Genomic DNA, 20,717 nt, shown 5'->3' with positions numbered 1-20,717 from the left:
CACTTTCAACTATCCAAAAATGCCAATTATGTTAATATAAATTTACATATACTCTCTATTTTCAACTTTCAAACAGCTCACAGAGTACCCACCTCATATATGAGCATGGTTGCAAAGATCTTTAATCATTTTCTTTCTATTATATTTATAAAAAAAATTCTTTGGTCTATGATTATAGCTAAAGAATAAAATGTTTATGACATAAATGAGCATTTTATAATAGCAAATTAATTCATTTTTAAGTTTCTTAACATTTCAAAACTTAGAACTAGAAGGATAATTCAATCAGCAGGAGATATTTTTGAACATTCATTAAATTTGCCCCCAAATTAAATTTTCCTTAGCAAAAATGAATAAATGATATATATATACATACATATATGAACATGGAAGCAGTTATGTTGAACCAAACCTTATAAAGTATGCTGTATGCTTAATTACAAAGGAACCAAATAGTATTTTCTAATTCAATCAATCCTTGTTAAATAATAGAATCCTAAAGAGCAAATTTTCTATGTGATAAAACTTTAAATAATTTTCTTTACTACCACCTATTAATAGATGAATTTAGGTTGTTAAAATATGAGTAAATTTTATTGAGCTGTCTCATTTCTAATCTTTGTAAGTGTCCAAATTTCATTTGAAATCACTTTGCAGAACTTTCTAATGAGACTGAAAAATTACTTGCAAATGACTTGGTTGATACTTAACCCATATTTAGTAGAAAGTTGGGCAGTGATTCAGGAGGAAGAAAGGTTAAATTTGAAATATGGATAATTACTAAATAATATAAAGTACTTAAGCTTTTAAAGAGTGAAACATAACCGATGTGGATAATCCCAAATATATCAAACTATATAAAAGCTGTAGTAGTCAATAAGTGATTGCTGCTTTATTATTACCCTTTATATTGTTCCTCTTCTCTTTGACCTATGTATAACAACAGTAACCAAAAAAGCACATCAATTTGAAGGAAAGTGATTAGAAGATAACTTACATTAAAATCTTTTTTCTTTTAAAGATGAAAACAGAAAATGTGTGTGTTTTATCTGAGTTTATAGAAAACATGAATTGACTGAAAATTTAACTTTTCAGTTATAGATATTTTAAGCATAAATTTACAAAAGAATGCTGAGGGATTTTTCCGGCCCAACTTAGAAAGAACTTGGAAGTTGTCACTCCCATCGCACAAGAAGAAGAAAAACTGAACAAACTGAAAACCAATAAGTCTTAAATCCAACCATTCTCAAATCCGGATAGTTGAGGTCACAGGGCAAACTGCTGCCCCCACAACTGGAGAGACAGACAGTGGTTATGGAGAATCACAGCTTACCAAAGGACCATGGTTTACCAGGACTGGAAACCAGCAGCTGAAGTCAACATCACAACTGGAGCCAATATGACTAGGACTGCTTTAAAGTTTAAGTGAGGAAATATGGCAGACTCTGTGTGGACTAGTTTGAGAGTTAAAATCTCCAAGAGGACTCAGCCTTAGAAAGTCCCACAAATTTCCTGAGTTTTATTTCTAGGAACCCCAACAGATTCTCACTGTTAAGATCTGAGAAAAATCCCCTATAGCTTTTAACAGTAAAAGAAACCAATTTTTAATTACTCCCAGAGCTCTCTATTCTTAACAAGTTCTTTCCTCAAGGGAAACTATTTTATCAGAACCTAAACAACTGGAGCTTACCAAAGCCTAACCAAGCTGGGCAAAGGGAAACACCCAACTCCAGCTCCCTCTTGTCTTCAATAAAGTGTAAAGGAGGGAAAACACAACTCCACTTATATTAGCACCCCCAAAAGGAAATAGCTATAAATCTAACTTAATATGTACAAGACCTATATGAAGAAAACTATAAAACCCTCATGAAATAAATCAAATAAGAACTAAATAAATGGAGAGAGATTTCATGTTTATGGCTAGGAAAACCTCTAGTATATGGAGACTCCTGAAAAAGAAAGAAATAGAAATGAACAGACCAATTACAAGCAAAGAAATCTAAAGTCTCCCCACAAACAGTAGTCCAGGAACAGATGGTTCCACTAGTAAGCTCTACCAAGCCTTCAAAGATTAACTAACACTGATCCTCAAACTCTACCAAAAAATTGAGAGATTTTATGAGGTCAACATTATTCTGCTACCAAATGCCGATAAAGTTATCAAAAAGAAGAGAAGAGTGGGAAGGAAGGAAGGAAGGAAGGAAGGAAGGAAGGAAGGAAGGAAGGAAGGAAGGAAGGAAGGAAGGAAGGAAGGAAGGAAGGAAGGAAGGAAGGAAGGAAGGAAGGAAGGAAGGAAGGAAGGAAGGAGAGGGACAAGGAGAAAGAGAAGATTACACTAATACCACTAATGAACAAAATCTAGCACACCAAATTCAACAATGCATTAAAAGTATGATACATCATGACAGAGTGGGATTTATTTCAGGGAAGCAAGGATAGTTCAATATCACAAAACTGATCAATGTAATTCACCAAATCAACAATAACAATGATAAAATCATATGATTATATCAACAGGTGTAGAGGCTGTTTCAAAGTCAAACAGCATTTCAAAAGATTCAACATTCTTTTTTATAAAATTAAAAAATATATAAAAAGGGTTAGAAAGAATATATCTCAGCATAATAAAAGCCATCTATGATAAAACCTCAGCTAGCATCATACTCAATGGTAAAAAACTGAAAGTTTTTTCACTAAGATCATATACAAGACAAAGATGTCCACTTTACCTACTATTCTTCAATGTAGTATTGTAAGTCCTAGCTTAAGCAAGGCAAGAGAAAGATATAAAAGGAATACAAATTGGAAAATAAATAAAAATATCAATCACTGTTTGCAAAAGACATGGCAATATACATAGAAAACCCTAAGGACTCCACTAAACTAAAAATTAGAAACAATAAACAAGTACAGTAAAGTGACAGGTTACAAAAATTAATTTATAAAAATCACTTGTATAGGGCCTCCCCGGTGGCACAGCGGTTGAGCGCTGGGTTGCGAAGCTGCCCGCAGCCTCTACAGTGCCGGTTCGATCCCCAGCTGCTCCCCGGCCACCGGAGGAGGGTCCCACATGGCGCGCAGACCTCTCCTGCCGCCCGCTGCTCCCCTCAGCAGTGTACTTCGGTCCTTCTGCCTGCTCTGCTCCCCGCTCTGGCTCTGGTGAATTCTCTCACCCTCCCGCACTTCTGACTGTACCCAGTGCTTGTATAAATAAATAAATAAATAAATAAATAAATAAATAAAATCTTTAAAAAAAAAAAAAAAATCACTTGTATTCCTGTATGCAAACAGGAATCAAGAAAACAATATCCTGTATAATCACAACAAAAGTATTAAATACCTAGAAATAAACTTAGCAAAGGAGGTAAAGGACCTGTAAAATGGAAAGTATAAAATATTTCTAAAAAGAAATAGAAAACAAAGTAATGGAAAGATAGTTCCTGTTCATGGATTGGAAAAATTAGCATTGTTAAAATGCCCAGCCTATGCAAAGAAATATATAGATCGAATGAAATCCCTATCAAAGTCTCAATGGCATTCTTCAAAAAAATAGAACAAACATTAATGAAATTCAAATGGAACCACAAAGACCCTGAATAGCCAAAGCAATCCTGACCAAAAGAGTAGACGAATGGAGATATAACACTCCCAGATTTCAAGCTATTCTACAAAACTATAGTAATCAAAACAGTGTGGTATTGAAATAAAAAATATACATATCAATGTAGTGGAAGTAAGACTTCCCCAAATAAATCACATTCAAATAGATAGTCTACTACAAAGGGTTTAGGGGTATATATTGGATAAAAGAAAATCTCCTCAATAGTTTTGAGAAAACTGTATAGTCAGATGCAAAAAGAATGAAACTAGACCACTGTCTTATACCATATATAAAAATTTACTCAATTTGGATTACAGACAGATGTAATACCTGAAGCCATAAACTGTGTAGAAGAAAACAGGCAAAACATTCCATGACGATGGCCTCAGTGACGTATTTGGGTACTCAACTCCTACAGCAAAGGAAACAAAAGAAAAATAAACAAATGTACTACACAAAGTATATTTCACAGTAAAAGAAACTATCATTAAAACAAAATGATGCCCTACTGAATGGGAGAAAATATTTGTTCATCACACATCTTACCAGAGCCAATATCTAAGATCTACAAAGAACTCATGCAACTCAACAGAAAGAAAACAAATAACCCAATTTTAAAAATGGACAGAAGAATTAAATAGCTATTTCTCCAAATAGCACCTACAGGTGGGCAATAGGCACATTAAAAAATGTTCATTATCACTTATCAGGAAAATACAAATCAAAACCATCATTAGATACCATCTTACACATGTGAAAATGGCCTGTATCATCAGAAAGAAACAAGTGTTGGGAGGACATGGATAAAGGAAACCCTCATACATTGTTGGTGGGAATGTAAATTGGTCCAGCCCTATGGAAAACAGTACTGAGATTTCTCATAACATTAAAAATAGATCTCTCATACAATCCAGCAATTCCACTCTTAGATATCTATCTGAAGAGTACAAAAACTAATTAGAAAGGATATTCATTTCTATGTTCACTACAGCACTATTTATAACAATAAAGTTATGGAAACAGCATAAGTGCCCAATGACAGACAAATGAATTAAGAAGATGTGGTATATCTATCCAATGAAATATTACTCAACTACTAAAAAATATGAATTTGGCTTATTTCACTGAGCATGATCCCTTCTAGCTCCATCCAGGTTGCTGCAAATTGCATGAGTTTATCTTTTTGATTGCTGAGTAATATTCCATTGTGTATAAGAACCACATCTTCCTGCTCCAGTCATCTATTTTTGGGCATTTGGGTTGTTTTCATAGCTTAACTATTGTAAATGGTGCTGCTATAAACATAGGGGTGCAGGTGCCCTTTTGAATTAATGTTTCTGTGTCCTTTGGGTAAATACTGAATGGTCTCACTCATAGCTGGAATTTAGAAAACCTAAATAAGGGACCAGGAAAAAGACTAATAATAAAGAAAAAATCAAAATCGACAAGCAACTATAAACCAGAGACATACTATGGGGGGTGGAGGGGAAGAGAGGCGGGATTAGGGCTAAAATAGGGGGTGGGAATATAACCAAAATGAAAATGCATATATTGTGCAAAAATGAAAAATGATGTAAAAATTATATAAAATAAAATTTTAAAAAATTAAAAAATATATAAATTTGTGCTATTTGCAACAACAAGGATGGAACTAGGAAGAGACTGTGCTAAGGAAAATAAGCCAGAAGGAGAAAGACAAATATCAGATGGTTTTGCTCATATGGAGAAACAAAACAAAAAGGCAGACAAAGCCAAACTAAAATCCTAGAAATCTAACTGTAAAACTGAGGCTTCCAGTGTGTGTGTGGGAGGGGAGGGGGAGCAGTGGAGAGCAAAGGTGGGAAGGGAAAAATGGAACTAAAAAAAATTAAAAATAATAAAAAAAATCTGAACACAAATATAACAACTCTATCAATAATTGCCAAGTATTGGAAGCAATCAAGATGGAAGCAACCAAGTATTGGAAGCAACCAACAAATGGATGGATTAAAAAAACTGAAACATCCAGACAATGGAATATTATTTACCAATAAAAAGAAATGGGCTATCTAGTCTCTAAAAGACACAGAGGAAACTGAAATGCATATTGCTAAGCAAAGGAAGTCATTCTGGAAAGGCTTCAGTATGACATATATGGAAAAAGCAAAACTATGACATTCTGGAAAAGGCAAAACTACAGACACAGTAAAAAGATCTATGACTTCCAGGGACTGGGCAGAGGAGGGCGAGGGATACTCTAGTGGAACTATCCTGTATGATGTTCTAATAGTGGACATAAGACATTAAGCATTGGGCAAAATCCATAGAACTGTATGGCCAAAGTGTGAACCCTAATGTAAAATACTGACTTTATTTAAAGTTGAATTGATATTGTTCAGCAATTATACCAAAACAATGCATTATGTCAATACTGAGGAAAACTGTATTTGAGGATGAGGGAGCAGACCCGCCACTTTATTTTTTTTGCGAACCTAAAACTACTTTAAAAATAAAATCTAAGTCCTCCCTGGTGGCGCAGGGGTTAAGTCTCAGCACTATCAAGCTATCGCCAAGCACTGTGGCATGAGTTCAATCCCCAGCCAGGGAGCTAGCCCACTTGGTGCAGCAGACCTCTCCTGTCTCGCCAGCTGCTCTCCTCAGCAGTGTATTTCAGTAGATATGCCTGTTCTGCTTCCCATTCTGTCTGGTGAATCCTCACACACACACACACCTGTACCTCTGGCCTACACCCAGTTCTTGTATGCATAAATAAATAAATAACATAAATCTTTTTAAAAAAGAGAAAAAGTCTATTAAGTTAAAAAGAAAAAAGGAATACCCTCCCAAAATCAAGTTTTCCTGTCTTCCTGAATAAAACAAGAGCTTAACACTTGTAGGAATGAACCTTGGTTACATATCCCTTGCCTATACAGGAAAATGATACATGGATATTTTTCCAACATCAAAGTTCACTAGAAGATTCTCCACACGATTGTCCATTTCCAGGAAAGAAAGACCTAAGAGATAACAAAGTCTCGTTTTTGAAAATTAATAGCAATACTACCTCATTCAAACACTTACAGAATTTCAGCTGCTTTCTTCACCTGTAAGTTGGCACATTAATAAACTAAAGTAAGATGATTCTTAAGAATCTGCCTTGCCCACTTCCTAGCTCCCATCCCAGACCACAGCAGTGTGTTAGCATACGTTACACTGTATCATTGTATCATTCACTAATTCAATTTATAATGTGTCCTTTCTATTATGAGCCAGACACATAAATTTTGTTTAATCTGCACATCCTTGTGTTTTTGTAGATTGTGAGCTACTTATGGACAGGAACACTTGTATTTGGCAGTTGCAAACCCAGAATGGTGCCCAATACACAAGAACAACCATCTCTTGAGCACCCGCCATAGTCTAAGCACTGGGCTAAGCATTATATATGTGTACTTTTAGGTAAGCTCTGTGACAACCCGAAGAGGCAGAATTGTGGTGACCATAATATGAATTATTAAGTTAATGGTCAAAGAAATAAAAATACAAAGTCACAAACCTGGAAAGCAGGGGCGTTGGAATTACAATCCTGCCACACCTTCACATTCCTCAAACCATGGTGTATGTGTCCCGGAATGCTCAAAGCTATGGAAGGTGAGGGTGGGAAGGACAGAATAGAGTTCATCTTCCTGGATAGTCAATTTTGGAATGAGGAGAAGTTGAGTAATATGACTGCATGTATGTGTTTTGTGGCTATGTTATACATTTGGTTTAAAAAATTCAAGTACAGTAAATAAGCAAATGTAAAATATTCTGATTTCCCTGGCCTCTTCCTTCTCTCTAGAGGAACTACTGTTACTAATTATTTGTGCATCTATCCAGAGATATTCAATTAGTATACCAAAAAATCTTTTTGTTCTTTCCTTTTTTGTAAAAATGATAGAGTTGTATATACTTTGTCATACCTCTAAATTTATTTAATTTAATTTATTTTTTTAAAGACTATTTTTTTTAAGATTTACTTTTATTTATTTATACAAGCACTGGGTACAGTCAGAAGCACGGGAGGGTGAGAGAATTCACCAGAGCCAGAGCGGGGAGCAGAGCAAGCAGAAGGACCGAAGTACACTGCTGAGGGGAGCAGCAGGCGGCAGGAGAGGTCTGCGTGCCATGTGGGACCCTCCTCCGGTGGCCGGGGAGCAGCTGGGGATCGAACCGGCGCTGCAGAGGCCGCGGGCAGCTTCGCAACCCAGCGCTCAACAGCTGTGCCACCGGGGAGGCCCTCTAAATTTATTTTAATGTAACAATGTTGTTTGGAGGTTATCTCATCAATTTGGGGATATATATATAATATTTATAATATTTTCAATAAACCCATGTACAAATGAAAAAGTCAAAAAAAACATGGATTTTAAAATAAAATCAATGTAACATTGATATCTATGTACAGAGATCTTTTAAATTTAATCACAAATAAAATTAGATTTCTTTAGGCTGGTTAGAAAAGAGACATGTAACAGTCAGAAAGATGAGCTTTCATTTTATACTTTATTTTGGGAAAACTTCACCACATCAATTTCCTTACCTGTTTGAAAACAGGTATTTACCCAAATGAGTTGAAAATGTATGTTCACATTAAATCTGATTAAAGAATTTGTAAATGAATTACAAATAGAGAAATTTGTTTTCTATTTATGGTCACCACTTTAACCTGTTTAAAAGTTTTTCTTTGTTTTATCCTTACTCTCTTTAGAGCAACTATTCTGATTTTTCATGTTATGCATAATTTTTTTTCAGCTGCAAGGACACAAAATCTCTTCGTTGTAAGTAACAATTTCAAAATCCAGTTCAAGCTAGCTTAGTTTCATCTGTTTTTCATGAAAATGAAAAAAGTGGGCCTCCCCGGTGGCGCAGCGGTTGAGCGCTGGGTTGCGAAGCTGCCCGCAGCCTCTGCAGCAGTTCGATCCCCGGCTGCTCCCCGTCCACCGGAGGAGGGTCCCGCATGGCGCGCAGACCGGTCCCGCATGGCGCGCAGACCGGTCCCGCATGGCGCGCAGACCTCTCCTGCTGCCCGCTGCTCCCCTCAGCAGTGTACTTCGGTCCTTCTGCCTGCTCTGCTCCCCGCTCTGGCTCTGGTGAATTCTCTCACCCTCCCACGCTTCTGACTGTACCCAGTGCTTATATAATAAATAAATAAAATAAATCTTTAAAAAAAAAAAAAAAAAAAAAAGAAAATGAAAAAAGTACACTATGAATCAAAGAATTCTGTAGAAGGAGCTTTAAGAATTTACTTGCTAGAGTTTGAGCATTTATGGTTGTGATATGGATATATAATTATTCTTTATTTGGGGTCACAATTCAGATTGGTCTACATATCACCAGAGAAGCATCTTCAAGTTCTCTACACAGCCTGCTGAAGTTCTGCCTAACCACTGCTAACCAAGAAATTCTTGCTACAATGTAACATTCCAATATTTCCATCTATTTCTAGCCAACTTTGTTTCAATGCTATAAGGAAAAATTTTATTTACATAAAATTATACAGGCAATCAGATGATGAAGGATAGGTGAGAGAAACTCAAGATAAATCTTAGGACAGAAGTGTCTGCTTTTTTAAGCTGGTTGTCGAGATAGTCATTCTCTCCAAAACAACTATGTTTTCTAAAAGGAAGAAAACACTAGCAGACATTAAACTTGTCAGTGAACATTAAATGGTATTTTTCCTCTGGAAAAATTAGGTATATTTTATCCAGGAATTTTAAATAACCATTTTTACATGAAAAATGATAGAAGAATTAGAGCAGAAACTAAAGAAGGATCACACACTACTTAATATTTATCTTATTTTGGGTTTCGTTCCAAGTGGACTAACCACTGGCAACTCATATTTTCCAGATTTGGGGTGGATAATATTTTCCCTTTGATTTTTTTGTGGGTAGTGCAGAAACACTAGTTATTTGGCTCTTAAACTGGAAAACTTTAAAAGGTTCATTTGGTTAAGTGTGTCAGAACTTGCCTATAAAGAATGAGAAACAGTCATAAAAAGTTGATAAATTTTATACCTGAACCTGCAAAGACAGGTTAACTGCTCTCCATGGAAGTGTAAATTACATGGCAATACTAAATTAGCCAAAGTTTCACAGTATTATCTTATTATCAGAGCTCATGATACTAAACATGTACTAGGTGCCAAGGTTTGGGGTACACCTTGGGAATTGCAGACATTATCTATATTTACTTCAACCAACACCTTCTGGTTTAGACTATACTTTCACTCTCCATTTTCTATCCACTCTTCTGGGACCATGAGGGACAGAAAGAAGACAATCCCCTTGTTACAAGGTTTTGCATTTGAACAAAGAATCATGTGGACTGTGCACTGACTGTTCCCTCCACATTTCCCATGTCATCATCCAGGCAACAGAACATCTCTAATCCTTGTTGCATGGACATTCTCCAAGCCCCTTCAGATTCTGTTAGCAAGATCACTGACAAGTGGGTTAAGGGACAAGTTTATTTCAAGGTCTTTTTGCTACTGGTACTTATTGATAATTTCATGTGGCACAAAGATAAATCCCAGAGCTTGCCTACCCTAGGACCTACCAAAGGAAATAGCTGAGGAGATCATGTTATGGGCAAACAGGAGTCCATCCTAAAACACTGTCATATTGGTGTGGTTATGGATGAGTGTGCTCATATTTCAAAACACACTGAGCTCATGAAACATTTTTTCTTCTATGTAAATACAGCTCAATAACATTGTTTTAGAAATGACACTATCATAAAGAGGTTTGCCACCTGTTCACTGTACCACACTTCTCATTTCTGACTCTTTCCTTGGTATCATCCTCTCCAGGTTACATTTCCACTAATACTTGGTTGATCACCCAAAGGTCGTGTATAGCACCCCTAAACTGATTGTTCATCTTGGCTCTGTTCATCTCGACTCTGGGTCCTGGATTCAGAGCTTTACACACTCTTTTCTTCCTAACTGAACCAGGGGTGTGTGTGTGTGTGTGTATGTACACACACACACACACACGGCAGCTAATTGAATTCCCTGTGCTCCAAAATGTGGAGGGAAAAATGAAATGACACCACACAGATGTTAAAAGCTGGTTCTTTGTGACTCCCTGCTCAACCAAGAACTTCTCTGTGTTGAACTTGTATCTTGCAAGTATATATATATTTTGCGTGTATCTGTGTGTGTGTGTTTGAATAGCCCAGTAAAATCTTTTACCTCTAATTTCCTTTGAGAATATAATATAGGCCATCTTAGCTTGGCCAAAACTGAGATTTTATTACATTTATAGGCAGAGACAAGCAATTTGGATCTATTCCATTTGACTTCTATGGATGCTGACCAGTCTTTTGGGAATCTAGTTGGAATATCATTAATTATTGGATTTCAGGCATATAGGCACCTATACATTATGAACAACCCAATGAGAACAAATTACAATAAAAGGACAGCTGAATCTTAAAGAGAGTTTATCTTATAGGGGAATAGTCTGGCATGGATTGGATTTAGCAATGTAAGGTAAGATATTGAAAAGCAGTTCTAATTTAAAAAAAACACATTAGAGCTTAAAAGTTTGCTGTGAGAACTTCTAAGAACTAACAGAATGATATAAAAGGGGAGAAAACTTTCTCAATTTGCAGCTCACTCTGCTGTACTATATATGCAGCCAGAGTTGAGCACACTAGAGCTGGAGCTGTTGACAAGGATTTGTAACTAGTGAAGACATCAACAGGGCAGAAGCAAGTACCAGCACATAAGCAGATCTCCAACTGGCTTTTAACCACAGCAGAGTCCAGAATAGCAGAGATTAGCTGTAGCAAGAAAGGTAAATAACTTGGGCCAAGTAGTTAATGAATGTAATACATTACTCTGGAACTCTCAGAAATACTTTGGGGGATTGGAATTCCTGCCTAAATCAATGGGGATTTCTACTAACAAAATGTCATGTGGGATTATAATAAGTTTTTTTTTCCCCTGGGGATTTTGCCTTTTAAGCCATGCTGTTTTAACTTGCTTTCTGATTAGAAGTTCGATGTCTTAAACTAGCTGAAAAATTCTTAAGCTTATTTTCATTGAATAATCCATTCATTTCCGTTAACTCCTGAATACAGTGAAATCATTTTCTCAGTAAATTGCTTCAAAATATTTACAGTATTTCACTTGAAGTCAAAATTACGTTTCATTAAGTTTCTGAAAAATTCAAACCATAGTATATAAACTTTTTGTGTTTGCTGATGCCTTTACTAAATCTGTTATATCTGCTTTCTGAAACATGAGTTAAAAGATTTATAAATCTTGTTAATTTCCTTCAGAAAGTGAGTTGACTTCTGTTTGTAGAAGAGATCTCACTTCTGTTTGTTCCTTATCAACATTACGTTTCTGAAATATAACCCTATTTTTTCTGGGTGACTTTATTTTAATGATAGCTATAATTCCAATAGTGAGATAAATAACTGGACTTTTTACAACCATTTGATGTTGATGTACAATGCAGTTTGTTACAAAAACTTCAGGACATATTCCCTTATGTGGGCTATAAATCTTCATGTCTCTCAACCAGGCAATTTGCTACATCAGAAGCTGGGAAATGTAATTCTCTTCTAAACAATTTATCAACATCCTTCTTACAACTTACACTCATCATAGAAACAACAAATTGTTGTCTTTAGAAGGCTTTATTGTCAATAAGGATGCTTCATCAATCTGAATAGAAGTTTTTCTTGTTTTTAATGTGCTAGTTAATAGCTTTTCAATGTTAAGTGACAACTATTGCATACATCTTTGAATTGAATCATTGCTCAATTCTTTTAACAGTGAATTTTGCTACATCACTATTGAAATTTCAAGCTCCACACTCACAGGACAATCTCAGCAATTAAATGAGTTCTACCAGGTTTTTCAGTGATTGCTTCAATTTTAGAAGACCCAATCATTTTTATTGTCACTGGTTTGTGTGTTCTTAACTAAGGTGGTAGCAGTATTACAATGCTCAAAAGTCTGCTTTAAAGTTTTGAAATATTTTAGAACTTTACTTACCTTATCAGGATATTTCCTTTGCAAGTGATACAAAAGTCTTAATGGTTTGATAACCTCAGGTAAAAAAGATATATTACAATAAAAAACACATAGACTATCTTGAGTTAAATGGGCTTTCCACAAAACCACAGACTGATAGCAAGATAATGTCTACGTCTTTTCTTTTTAGCATTTGGCATAATTTAAAATGCGTTGAAGGGATTTCATAGAATTAAATAATAAAATACAACATATGTTTACTTAATTCTCAAAGTCCAGGTTACACATATACGCACTGAGTGTCAAACAGACAATATCCACAAGGTGGCTAATGGTAGCCCATAGACACACAATTCACTCTTTGTCACATGATCTTCAAGATAGAGCCATCCATCAAGAGAAAAGTTGCCTATCACAACCTTTAGTCACTAAAGGTTTATGTATCTTTTGTGCCTTTTTTGCGAAGGGAATTTCAGTGTTGTTCATGTGACAACATGAAAATTCAATAAGAGTAGAAATATTAAGAAACACAATTTTTAGGTAGAGTTGAGTTTTGGAGAATCAAAAACTGTTAAAATATCTAAAATATTTTTCCACCCGAGAATCAACATTTGCTCTCTTGTATTCGGTATCTCCCATGTTCTACATGCATATACTAGAAGTACAGTAACAGGAAGACATTATTTTGTAGTTCATGGCAAGTCCCAAAAGCACAATCACAACATAGACCTCTGGGTTTCTGGCATAATGCCATACCTTCTTCCTCAAAGACTATAAACCATTCAAAAAGTATTTTGGTGGGTTATTGGGTCATCATAGAGAGAGCATATGCCTATTAGACATCAAATAGCCATTTGGTTAGACCTGTCCTTTATAAGCTGGATTCTTTCGGATGCACCTAGGGCCCCACTTTTCATAAAAGTAATGTAGCAGTGGCACATGGCCATGGGCACATTAGTCTTATCTCATGTTGTATTCCCCAGAATCCCACGACCTGATAACAGGAGGTAGAACCTCCTGTTAAAGATGCATCAGAAGCTCCATCCTGGAGATTATATCATCTCTCAGGATGCTGTATAAATCATAATTACACACATAATATAGTACTTGTATACTGCCAATAGGTATAACACAAAGGCCTGAAAATCAAGGAATGGAATGGGGCTGTCCTTTTATATCATCACTCCCAGTGACCCAACTGAGAAATCTGTATGCCTCATCTCTGTTTTGGGTACTGTGGGTCTTGAGGTCCTGTTACTAGAGCCCCTGTTACATTTTAAGTTTCAGCTTTCCCCTGGTCACTTTGGGTTCCACATGCCAAGAGACTAGCAGACAAGGAAAGGAATCTGTGGCCTCTCTACCACTTGGGGCCTCTGCACCTGTGTGTATGGCCTTTCTATGCACCTGTGTGTGTGTGAAAGAATTGGATGAGGCATTCCTGCATGACTGCCTGAAGACAATGGCCCACGTCAAGAGAAACAGGTGGGGATGCCTAGGTAGCTGTTGACTGATTGTGCAGCTATGGTCTGAGGTGGTCTGGGAGTAGCTCAAAAATTACACCAAGTACCTGCACGGCTATGTATACATGCTGACATGTTCCCTCCTGTTCCCCATAAAGTTGATTATCTTTTGTCTCCCTGGACCCTGCTCCTCCTGCCATTGTCACATAATCAATCATGCTGGTTTATTACTGCTAATAAATAGCAAGAGGAATGCTCACTGAGCAGCAGAGTCTTGCCTTGCAAGCCTGCTCCATGACTTATCCCTCAGCGTGTCCCTAGGGACATGCTGGTGCATTCCTGACCAACAGGAATCTCTATCTTGGCAAGAATAATTGTCCCTAATCATGAGGAGGAGGCAGGTTCAAGAAAGAATATGTTTGACACTTTATAGGTGATCTGCTGGAGCCCCTCTTGGTTTTCTCACACCCTCTTACTGAAAGGAAATGGACATCACAGCAGCCACCATTTAAGGAGTGGTGGTAACTAGAAGCTCAGTTTCCTCAGAGATAGGAAGTAGCCTAGATCAATAGTGGTGCTAGTGAGGGTGGATGGTGTAAGAGGGAAATGAGTATCACTCAGGACCTCAAGATCACTTGCCACAGCAAAAAAGTTATACATTATCTCACCAACCTTTCCAAATTGCCCAGAAAACAAGGGGTTTCCCACCGAATTCCCGAAGAAGCTATTCCCAGTTGGAGCAAACTTGTTAATAACAAGTGCACTGCTTGTACACTGGTGAGTTTTAGAGAATTCTGTGGCACTCCATCCAAGACCTCTCTTTAGGGCAGGCACATCCAATCCCAACTGTTGGGAATGTCAACTAACAGTTTTCAACTAGTGTCTCAGTGGGCATTGCCCTCAGTCACAGAGAATGGTTTTTGTCACACATTGAACTACTTTTTATGGACTGGCCTGTAGTCAATACCTGGTTGATGTCAGCATACAAAGGTCCACACCAAGTGCCTGAATTTGAGACAACTCTAAAGGGCTATCCCAGTTCCAGAGCTCACTGTTGGATTAGCTGAAGTCTGTATGAATGCTCTGTGGATAGGACTTTCCCTCTGCCTAATACTGTATTTCTCTGTTTATTGCAAGTATATGTCCTGAGAGTTCACCCCAGAAGCCTTCTGCATGCAACTTTTGGTTTTACAGTATGTGTCTAAGAAATTCAATCTCAGACACTATCTTAGAATGTAACCCCAAATTTCCCTATTGACCAACACTTAGTAGTGTTAGTACCTAGTTACCATCAGTTGCAACTAAGTGGACAAAATCATAAACTTTGCTTCTGACATTATTAATGTTGACTTCAGACAAACAAATGTTTATTGTTTCATTGATATTTTAAGAAATCTGTTTTTAAATGTACTTTATGTGAACAAAAATGACAAATATTTCTAGAACATAGCAGAGCTTTCGTTTAAAGTATAAAGTATAAGTACTTATCATTAATAGGGTGAGATGGTGGTGGTTAAAGGGCAGAAAGGATTTGTCCACTTTCATCTATTTATTTAATGTATGTTGCTTTTAAAATAAAGGCTTTGGCTGCCTTTAAAAATAAAGGCTTTAGTTACTGGTTAAGTCACATTAAAAATAAAAGAGATCCCCTTAGATGTATAGTAGTCTTAGAAAGGTTTTGTAATTAAAACTTGTGCCAATTTTTAAATTGAAGACTTTTAGGTTTGTTGTTCATTCTTCTAAAATGAGCTTTTCAACTTCTTATCTCATATCTACAATAAAGAAATGAATTTTCTTAAACTCAATCTGACTTCTATTTTATGTTGTGGTATTTAGGAGCTTGATTACTAGGTCACGTACACTGTCATGGGTCCCTGACCCAGAGAAGGTTTATGGCATGCTAAGGGGAAGGTGTGTTAATTCAAGAAATTCTTTGAATACTTGTTAAGAAAACATCATCAAAAACACTGCTCTAGGGCCTCCCCAGAGGCGCAGTGGGTTGAGTGCAGTGCTGTGAAGCTGTCTGCAGCCTCTGCAGTGCGGGTTTGATTCCTGCTGGCCAGGGAGATGCCCACATGGCACGGCAGACCTCTCCTGTCTCGCCCACTGCTTCCCTCAGCAGTGCTTTCGGTCGGTCTGCCTGTTCTGCTCCCCACTCTGTCTCTGGTGAATCCTCTCGTCCTCCCGCACCTCTGGCCTGTGCCCCAGCTCTTGTATGAATGAAATAAATCTTTAAACACACAAACAAAAAACACTGCTCTAAGACCAAGGCGTCCTGTCCATCGCATCAGTGCAGCAAAGGTCTTTAACATCTATGAACCATGAGAATTAGACATGATCCACCTGGCTGTGGGCCAAATGTTTTGGTTTACAGATGATTATCATGAGGAGGCAGAGGGAGGCTATTTCTATTAACCAGCACTTCTTCAAGCAGACATTACTGCATTTACAATTGATAGTTGTAAAAATAATTCTCGGGGGGCCTTCCTGGTGGCTCAAGGGGTTAAACACATCACTGTGAAGCTATAAGCAGCCACTGCAGCACAAGTTCCATCCCTACCCACATGGCACAGCAGACCTCTCCTGTCTCACCTGCTGCTCCTCTCAGCAGTGTATTTCAGTCAGTCTGCCTGTTTTGTTCCCCACTCTGTCTCTGGTGAATCCTCTCACCCCCCACACCTCTGGCCTGTACCCCAGTTATTGTATGCATAAATAAATAAATCTTTAAAAAAATAATTCTCAGGCAATGAAAACCTTAAAGAAAGATTAAATTGTGTTGTGGATAGTTTTGTATCACATTAACTACATTTTACCTTACAGTTTTCTCATTGCACAGCACATATGGCAACTGCTAAGCAGATGGTTCCAGGCCCTCACATTCTTGTTTGCATTGTTGTCCCCTCGCCATCCCTCTCAGAAAGCAAGTGGCTGTGATTCCACAAGAACTCTAATTCTTACATCCTCCCTGACAAATTTATCTCTATCACTCCCATTCTTATCTCTTTGTGAGAAGAGATTTCTCTCCTGATGCTCGGAGCTTATCTGTGCTCTCCTGTTTGAATTTCATCACCTGCCTTTTCTTCAGGAATCTGGAAAGAACATTTATCTCCTCTCTCACCTGTGTCTTTATCCTTCACCCTAATTATTTCCCCTCAGTATATAAACAAGCTCAGATGCCTCCCATCTTAAAAGGAAATGCTTTCAATTGTATAGTCCACTCTAGCTGATATTGATTTCCCTTCACTGCCAAATTTTGTTAAGAGTTTTCTGCGCTCATTGTCTTCGCTTTTTACTTCCAGATCACTGCTGATTCCCTCTGCCTTCTATTACCATCACTTCATGAAGCTGCCTTTACCTAGATTTCAGTTGCTTAGTTCAATAAATGACTTAGAGTTCTTATTTCACTTTACTGATCTGAAGATTTTGACCCTGTTCATTACTTTCTTCTTGAAACATTTCCCTTCAGTTTTTAGAAATGCACTCGTTGCTAGTTTTCTATCTGCCTCTTGAGAAGCTTCTTTATTTTGTCTTATTTTATTCAGTTCTATTCTATTATTTTTTTAGCCTCATCTTACTTTTTCTCTGAAAATTTTATTATGAAAAAGTTTAAATTAGAGAAAAGTTGGAAGAACTGTGCTGTGACATCCATATACCCATCGCTCTCTCACTTTATCATTCCCATAACCCTTCCATTCCTTAGCTGCAGTTTAGACCACTCTGAGTTCACATCTATATAGTCTACATGGACATCTCTATTTTGATGTCTGGCCCAGCGTCATCTCATACCCAGTATAGTAAAGTTGAACTTTACCAAATTCTGTCACGTCTATGTCTTTAATATCTTGTCACTCTACCCCAATTTGGGCCCTAATTGTTTGCTGTCTACAGTCAGGCTCGCTTGTCTCTAATTCACTCATCACACTGTTGTCAGTGTGTCATTTGTACCTACAGGTGTGATCATCTCAATTTTTTGTTTGATATCTTTCAAGAATTTCAGTTTGAGCATTTAATCCTTCAGCAAGGTCCTTCCTAACCCCTAGTTAGCCTGATCTTTTACTATCTTCCCTCTCCAACTTTGTGAACCAGGCTACATAAAGCTACCTAGAGCTCCTGGAATATGCTTCTGTGTTCGAATGATGTTCACTTTTGTCACTAGCATGCTTTTCCTGACTTTATCATATCACTGTCATCCTTCACACTTAAGACAACTTTTCTAGGTTGTCGTTAAAAATACAGCTTTATACTACCTTCTCTTCCACACATTTCCCTTCCTACCATTCTAACCCCCCTCAGACAGGGCGAGACACTCCTTATGGGCCCCATTCTCTAGTCCCTTGTGTTTATTAATTAATGAAGTGAATCACTTCCAAAGACTTGAGGGTCTATGATGTGCTGGGAACTGTGTGACATGAAGCAAAAACAACAGTGAACAAATAGAAATCCTGCTCTCAAGGAATCGACATACTATTTGGGGATTTAGAGCAGTGAAAGGATAATTGTGTTAAAGTGTGGCTTGTTCTTGAAAGAAGTTTGCCTAAGAAACTGTAGATATTTCAAGAGGGAAAGACTTGGAGAATGAGGAATGGCTGCTTGAAAGAAGATTTATCTAAGACATGAAGGAAGAATAGAAATAAGTGAGAGGAAGGAAATGGGTGAAGGAGGAAGGAATGAGGAAGAAGATACATGACTCAGGGGGCTGGTTAGTGAGCAACTGGCTCATTCAAGGCGGTGTGTGCCTTTAACTTGGCCCAGTGCCTGACAGAGATTTACTGCATGAATGAGTGAGTGAGTGAGTGAGTGAAGGAAGCTGAGGAAGGAGGATCCAGGGAAGGCCCTCATATGGAAAGAACTTTGAATTTTATTCTGAGTATACCCCACTGGTACCTGACAGAACAAAGATTTTATTTTTTAAAAAATTTTAATTAAAAATTTTTTTCTTCATGAAACAAATTTTTTTTCTTATATGTAATTCTCCAGGTCATAATCTGAGGTTTCAAAATTGTACTTTATCAAAAGTAAGAAGGAAGATTTTAAACAAGATGTTGACCATCATATTTGTGCCTTATAAAGATGACTCTGGGTAAAAATGAATGGAAGAAGAGCAAGAGGAACATCTAGCAGTCAAAGATTAGTCAGAAGGTTGGTGTGTTTATTAATATCAAAGAGGATAGTGATCTGAAAGAAAGATGTGCAGATGGGATGGAGACCAACAAATGTTTTGAGAGATTAAGAGGACAAAAGTCAAAGGATTTGGTGACTGATTATTAGAATGAGGATGAGAGAGCAATCAGGGATGATATTCAAGTTTTTTATTTGGCAAAACTTGCTAGCAATCACTAAATTAGGAAAAAGAGGAGGATAAGAGATTTCTGGGTTTAGGGTTGGGTTTTGAAGGAGATGCAAAGGTCAGTTTTGAATAAGTTTGGGCATTTATTGATCCTGGACTCACTTGCCCACAGACCATTTTCCTTGCGCTGCCCTATTCTGTTGTGTGTGGCCAGGGGCTGCTTGCTGGTAACAATCCCCAGGCTCCCATGTTGACTGGCTTCTGACTTGGTTTGGACAAGGGGAGGCACTGGCAACAGATTAGAGAACTAGAGGAGGGGACACTGTTCCTCTTCTCATTCCGCCTCTGGCAGTATCTCCAGCAGTGGTTGCATCTGCTCTCTGGCCACAGTTCCCTCCTGACAGGCTCATTCCATTTCCTTCCAGTGACCACATATCTTATACTCCAGTGACACAATCACCTTCCTTTGACTCCTGTCTAAGGGTAGTAGTGGCTTCCTTCCTTCACCAGACACAGGATTACCTCAGACTCTTGTTCAGATTCAGTTCTTCTTTTCTCCATCTAATGTTAAAATCTCACTGTTTTAAAAACCAGAGTGGTTTTATTTTGTTGAGAAAATTCTACATGGAGATATCCAAAAAAGCAGCTGAGTATGCGGAAGAGAGCTATAGGGCAAGAGTCATCAGTACGCAGATAGCTGGGGTACTTCTCATAGTGCTTACCTCTCTGGAGGACAACTATTTCCTAAACTGCACCACACTGAGAGATCCTTAAGTGCAGAAAGATTTTATCTCTGTCTGTATTTCCGGGGCCAACTCACTATCTGATCTGGAATAGGAACTCAATAATATTTGTTGATGAAATGAAGAAACAAATGTATAAATAAGCCCTACATATTATTTGTAGGTGATATTACTTGGTAGAATATATTTTTACAATAAAACTGTTTATATATTTTTACAATGAAACAGTCAGCCTGGTGAATGCCCACTCTGAATTAGTAAGAAATCAGAATCATTGATAATTGTTAACATATACAATTTTATTACCTTCATTACCTGTCATAGTACAAATAAATGAATAGCAATATGTTACCTGTAGTTGTTAAAGTCTTTATTGATTAGATAGGAATAATTATAAATCATGGCAGTTGTATATACATCTTTGTATATAAATGGTATCTAAATAAACTGAAGATAGCAGGTTCATTAAAAAAGATTAAACATTCTCCTGTATTTGCTAATCTTGCACACACAATCAATTTCCCTGAAAATAATCCGCAGAAGTAACTTCAGCCAACTCTGAGATGTGGCTGAACAACTCAGATGTTGCAAACAGGGCATTACAAAGTACAGG

At 37.3% G+C, this 20,717-nt stretch overlaps 1 protein-coding gene across 2 annotated transcripts in view; it reads right to left on the bottom strand.

The window, feature by feature from the left end:
- Positions 1-20,717, bottom strand: part of HIF1A (hypoxia inducible factor 1 subunit alpha) — a 203,761-nt gene that overhangs the window by 45,866 nt on the left and 137,178 nt on the right. For both annotated transcript variants that reach the window (XM_054690902.1, XM_054690907.1), the window contains exon 2: positions 3,932-4,013. In XM_054690902.1, coding sequence (XP_054546877.1) covers positions 3,932-4,013 — 82 coding nt within the window. The remainder of the gene's footprint in view (positions 1-3,931; positions 4,014-20,717) is intronic.

Source organism: Talpa occidentalis, unplaced genomic scaffold (assembly GCF_014898055.3).
Source record: "Talpa occidentalis isolate TD23 unplaced genomic scaffold, MPIMG_talOcc4v2.1 talOcc4.11, whole genome shotgun sequence".
Lineage (NCBI taxonomy): Eukaryota > Metazoa > Chordata > Mammalia > Eulipotyphla > Talpidae > Talpa > Talpa occidentalis.
Note: the sequence above shows the minus strand (reverse complement) of the source record. Positions and strands in the feature narration are given on the sequence as shown.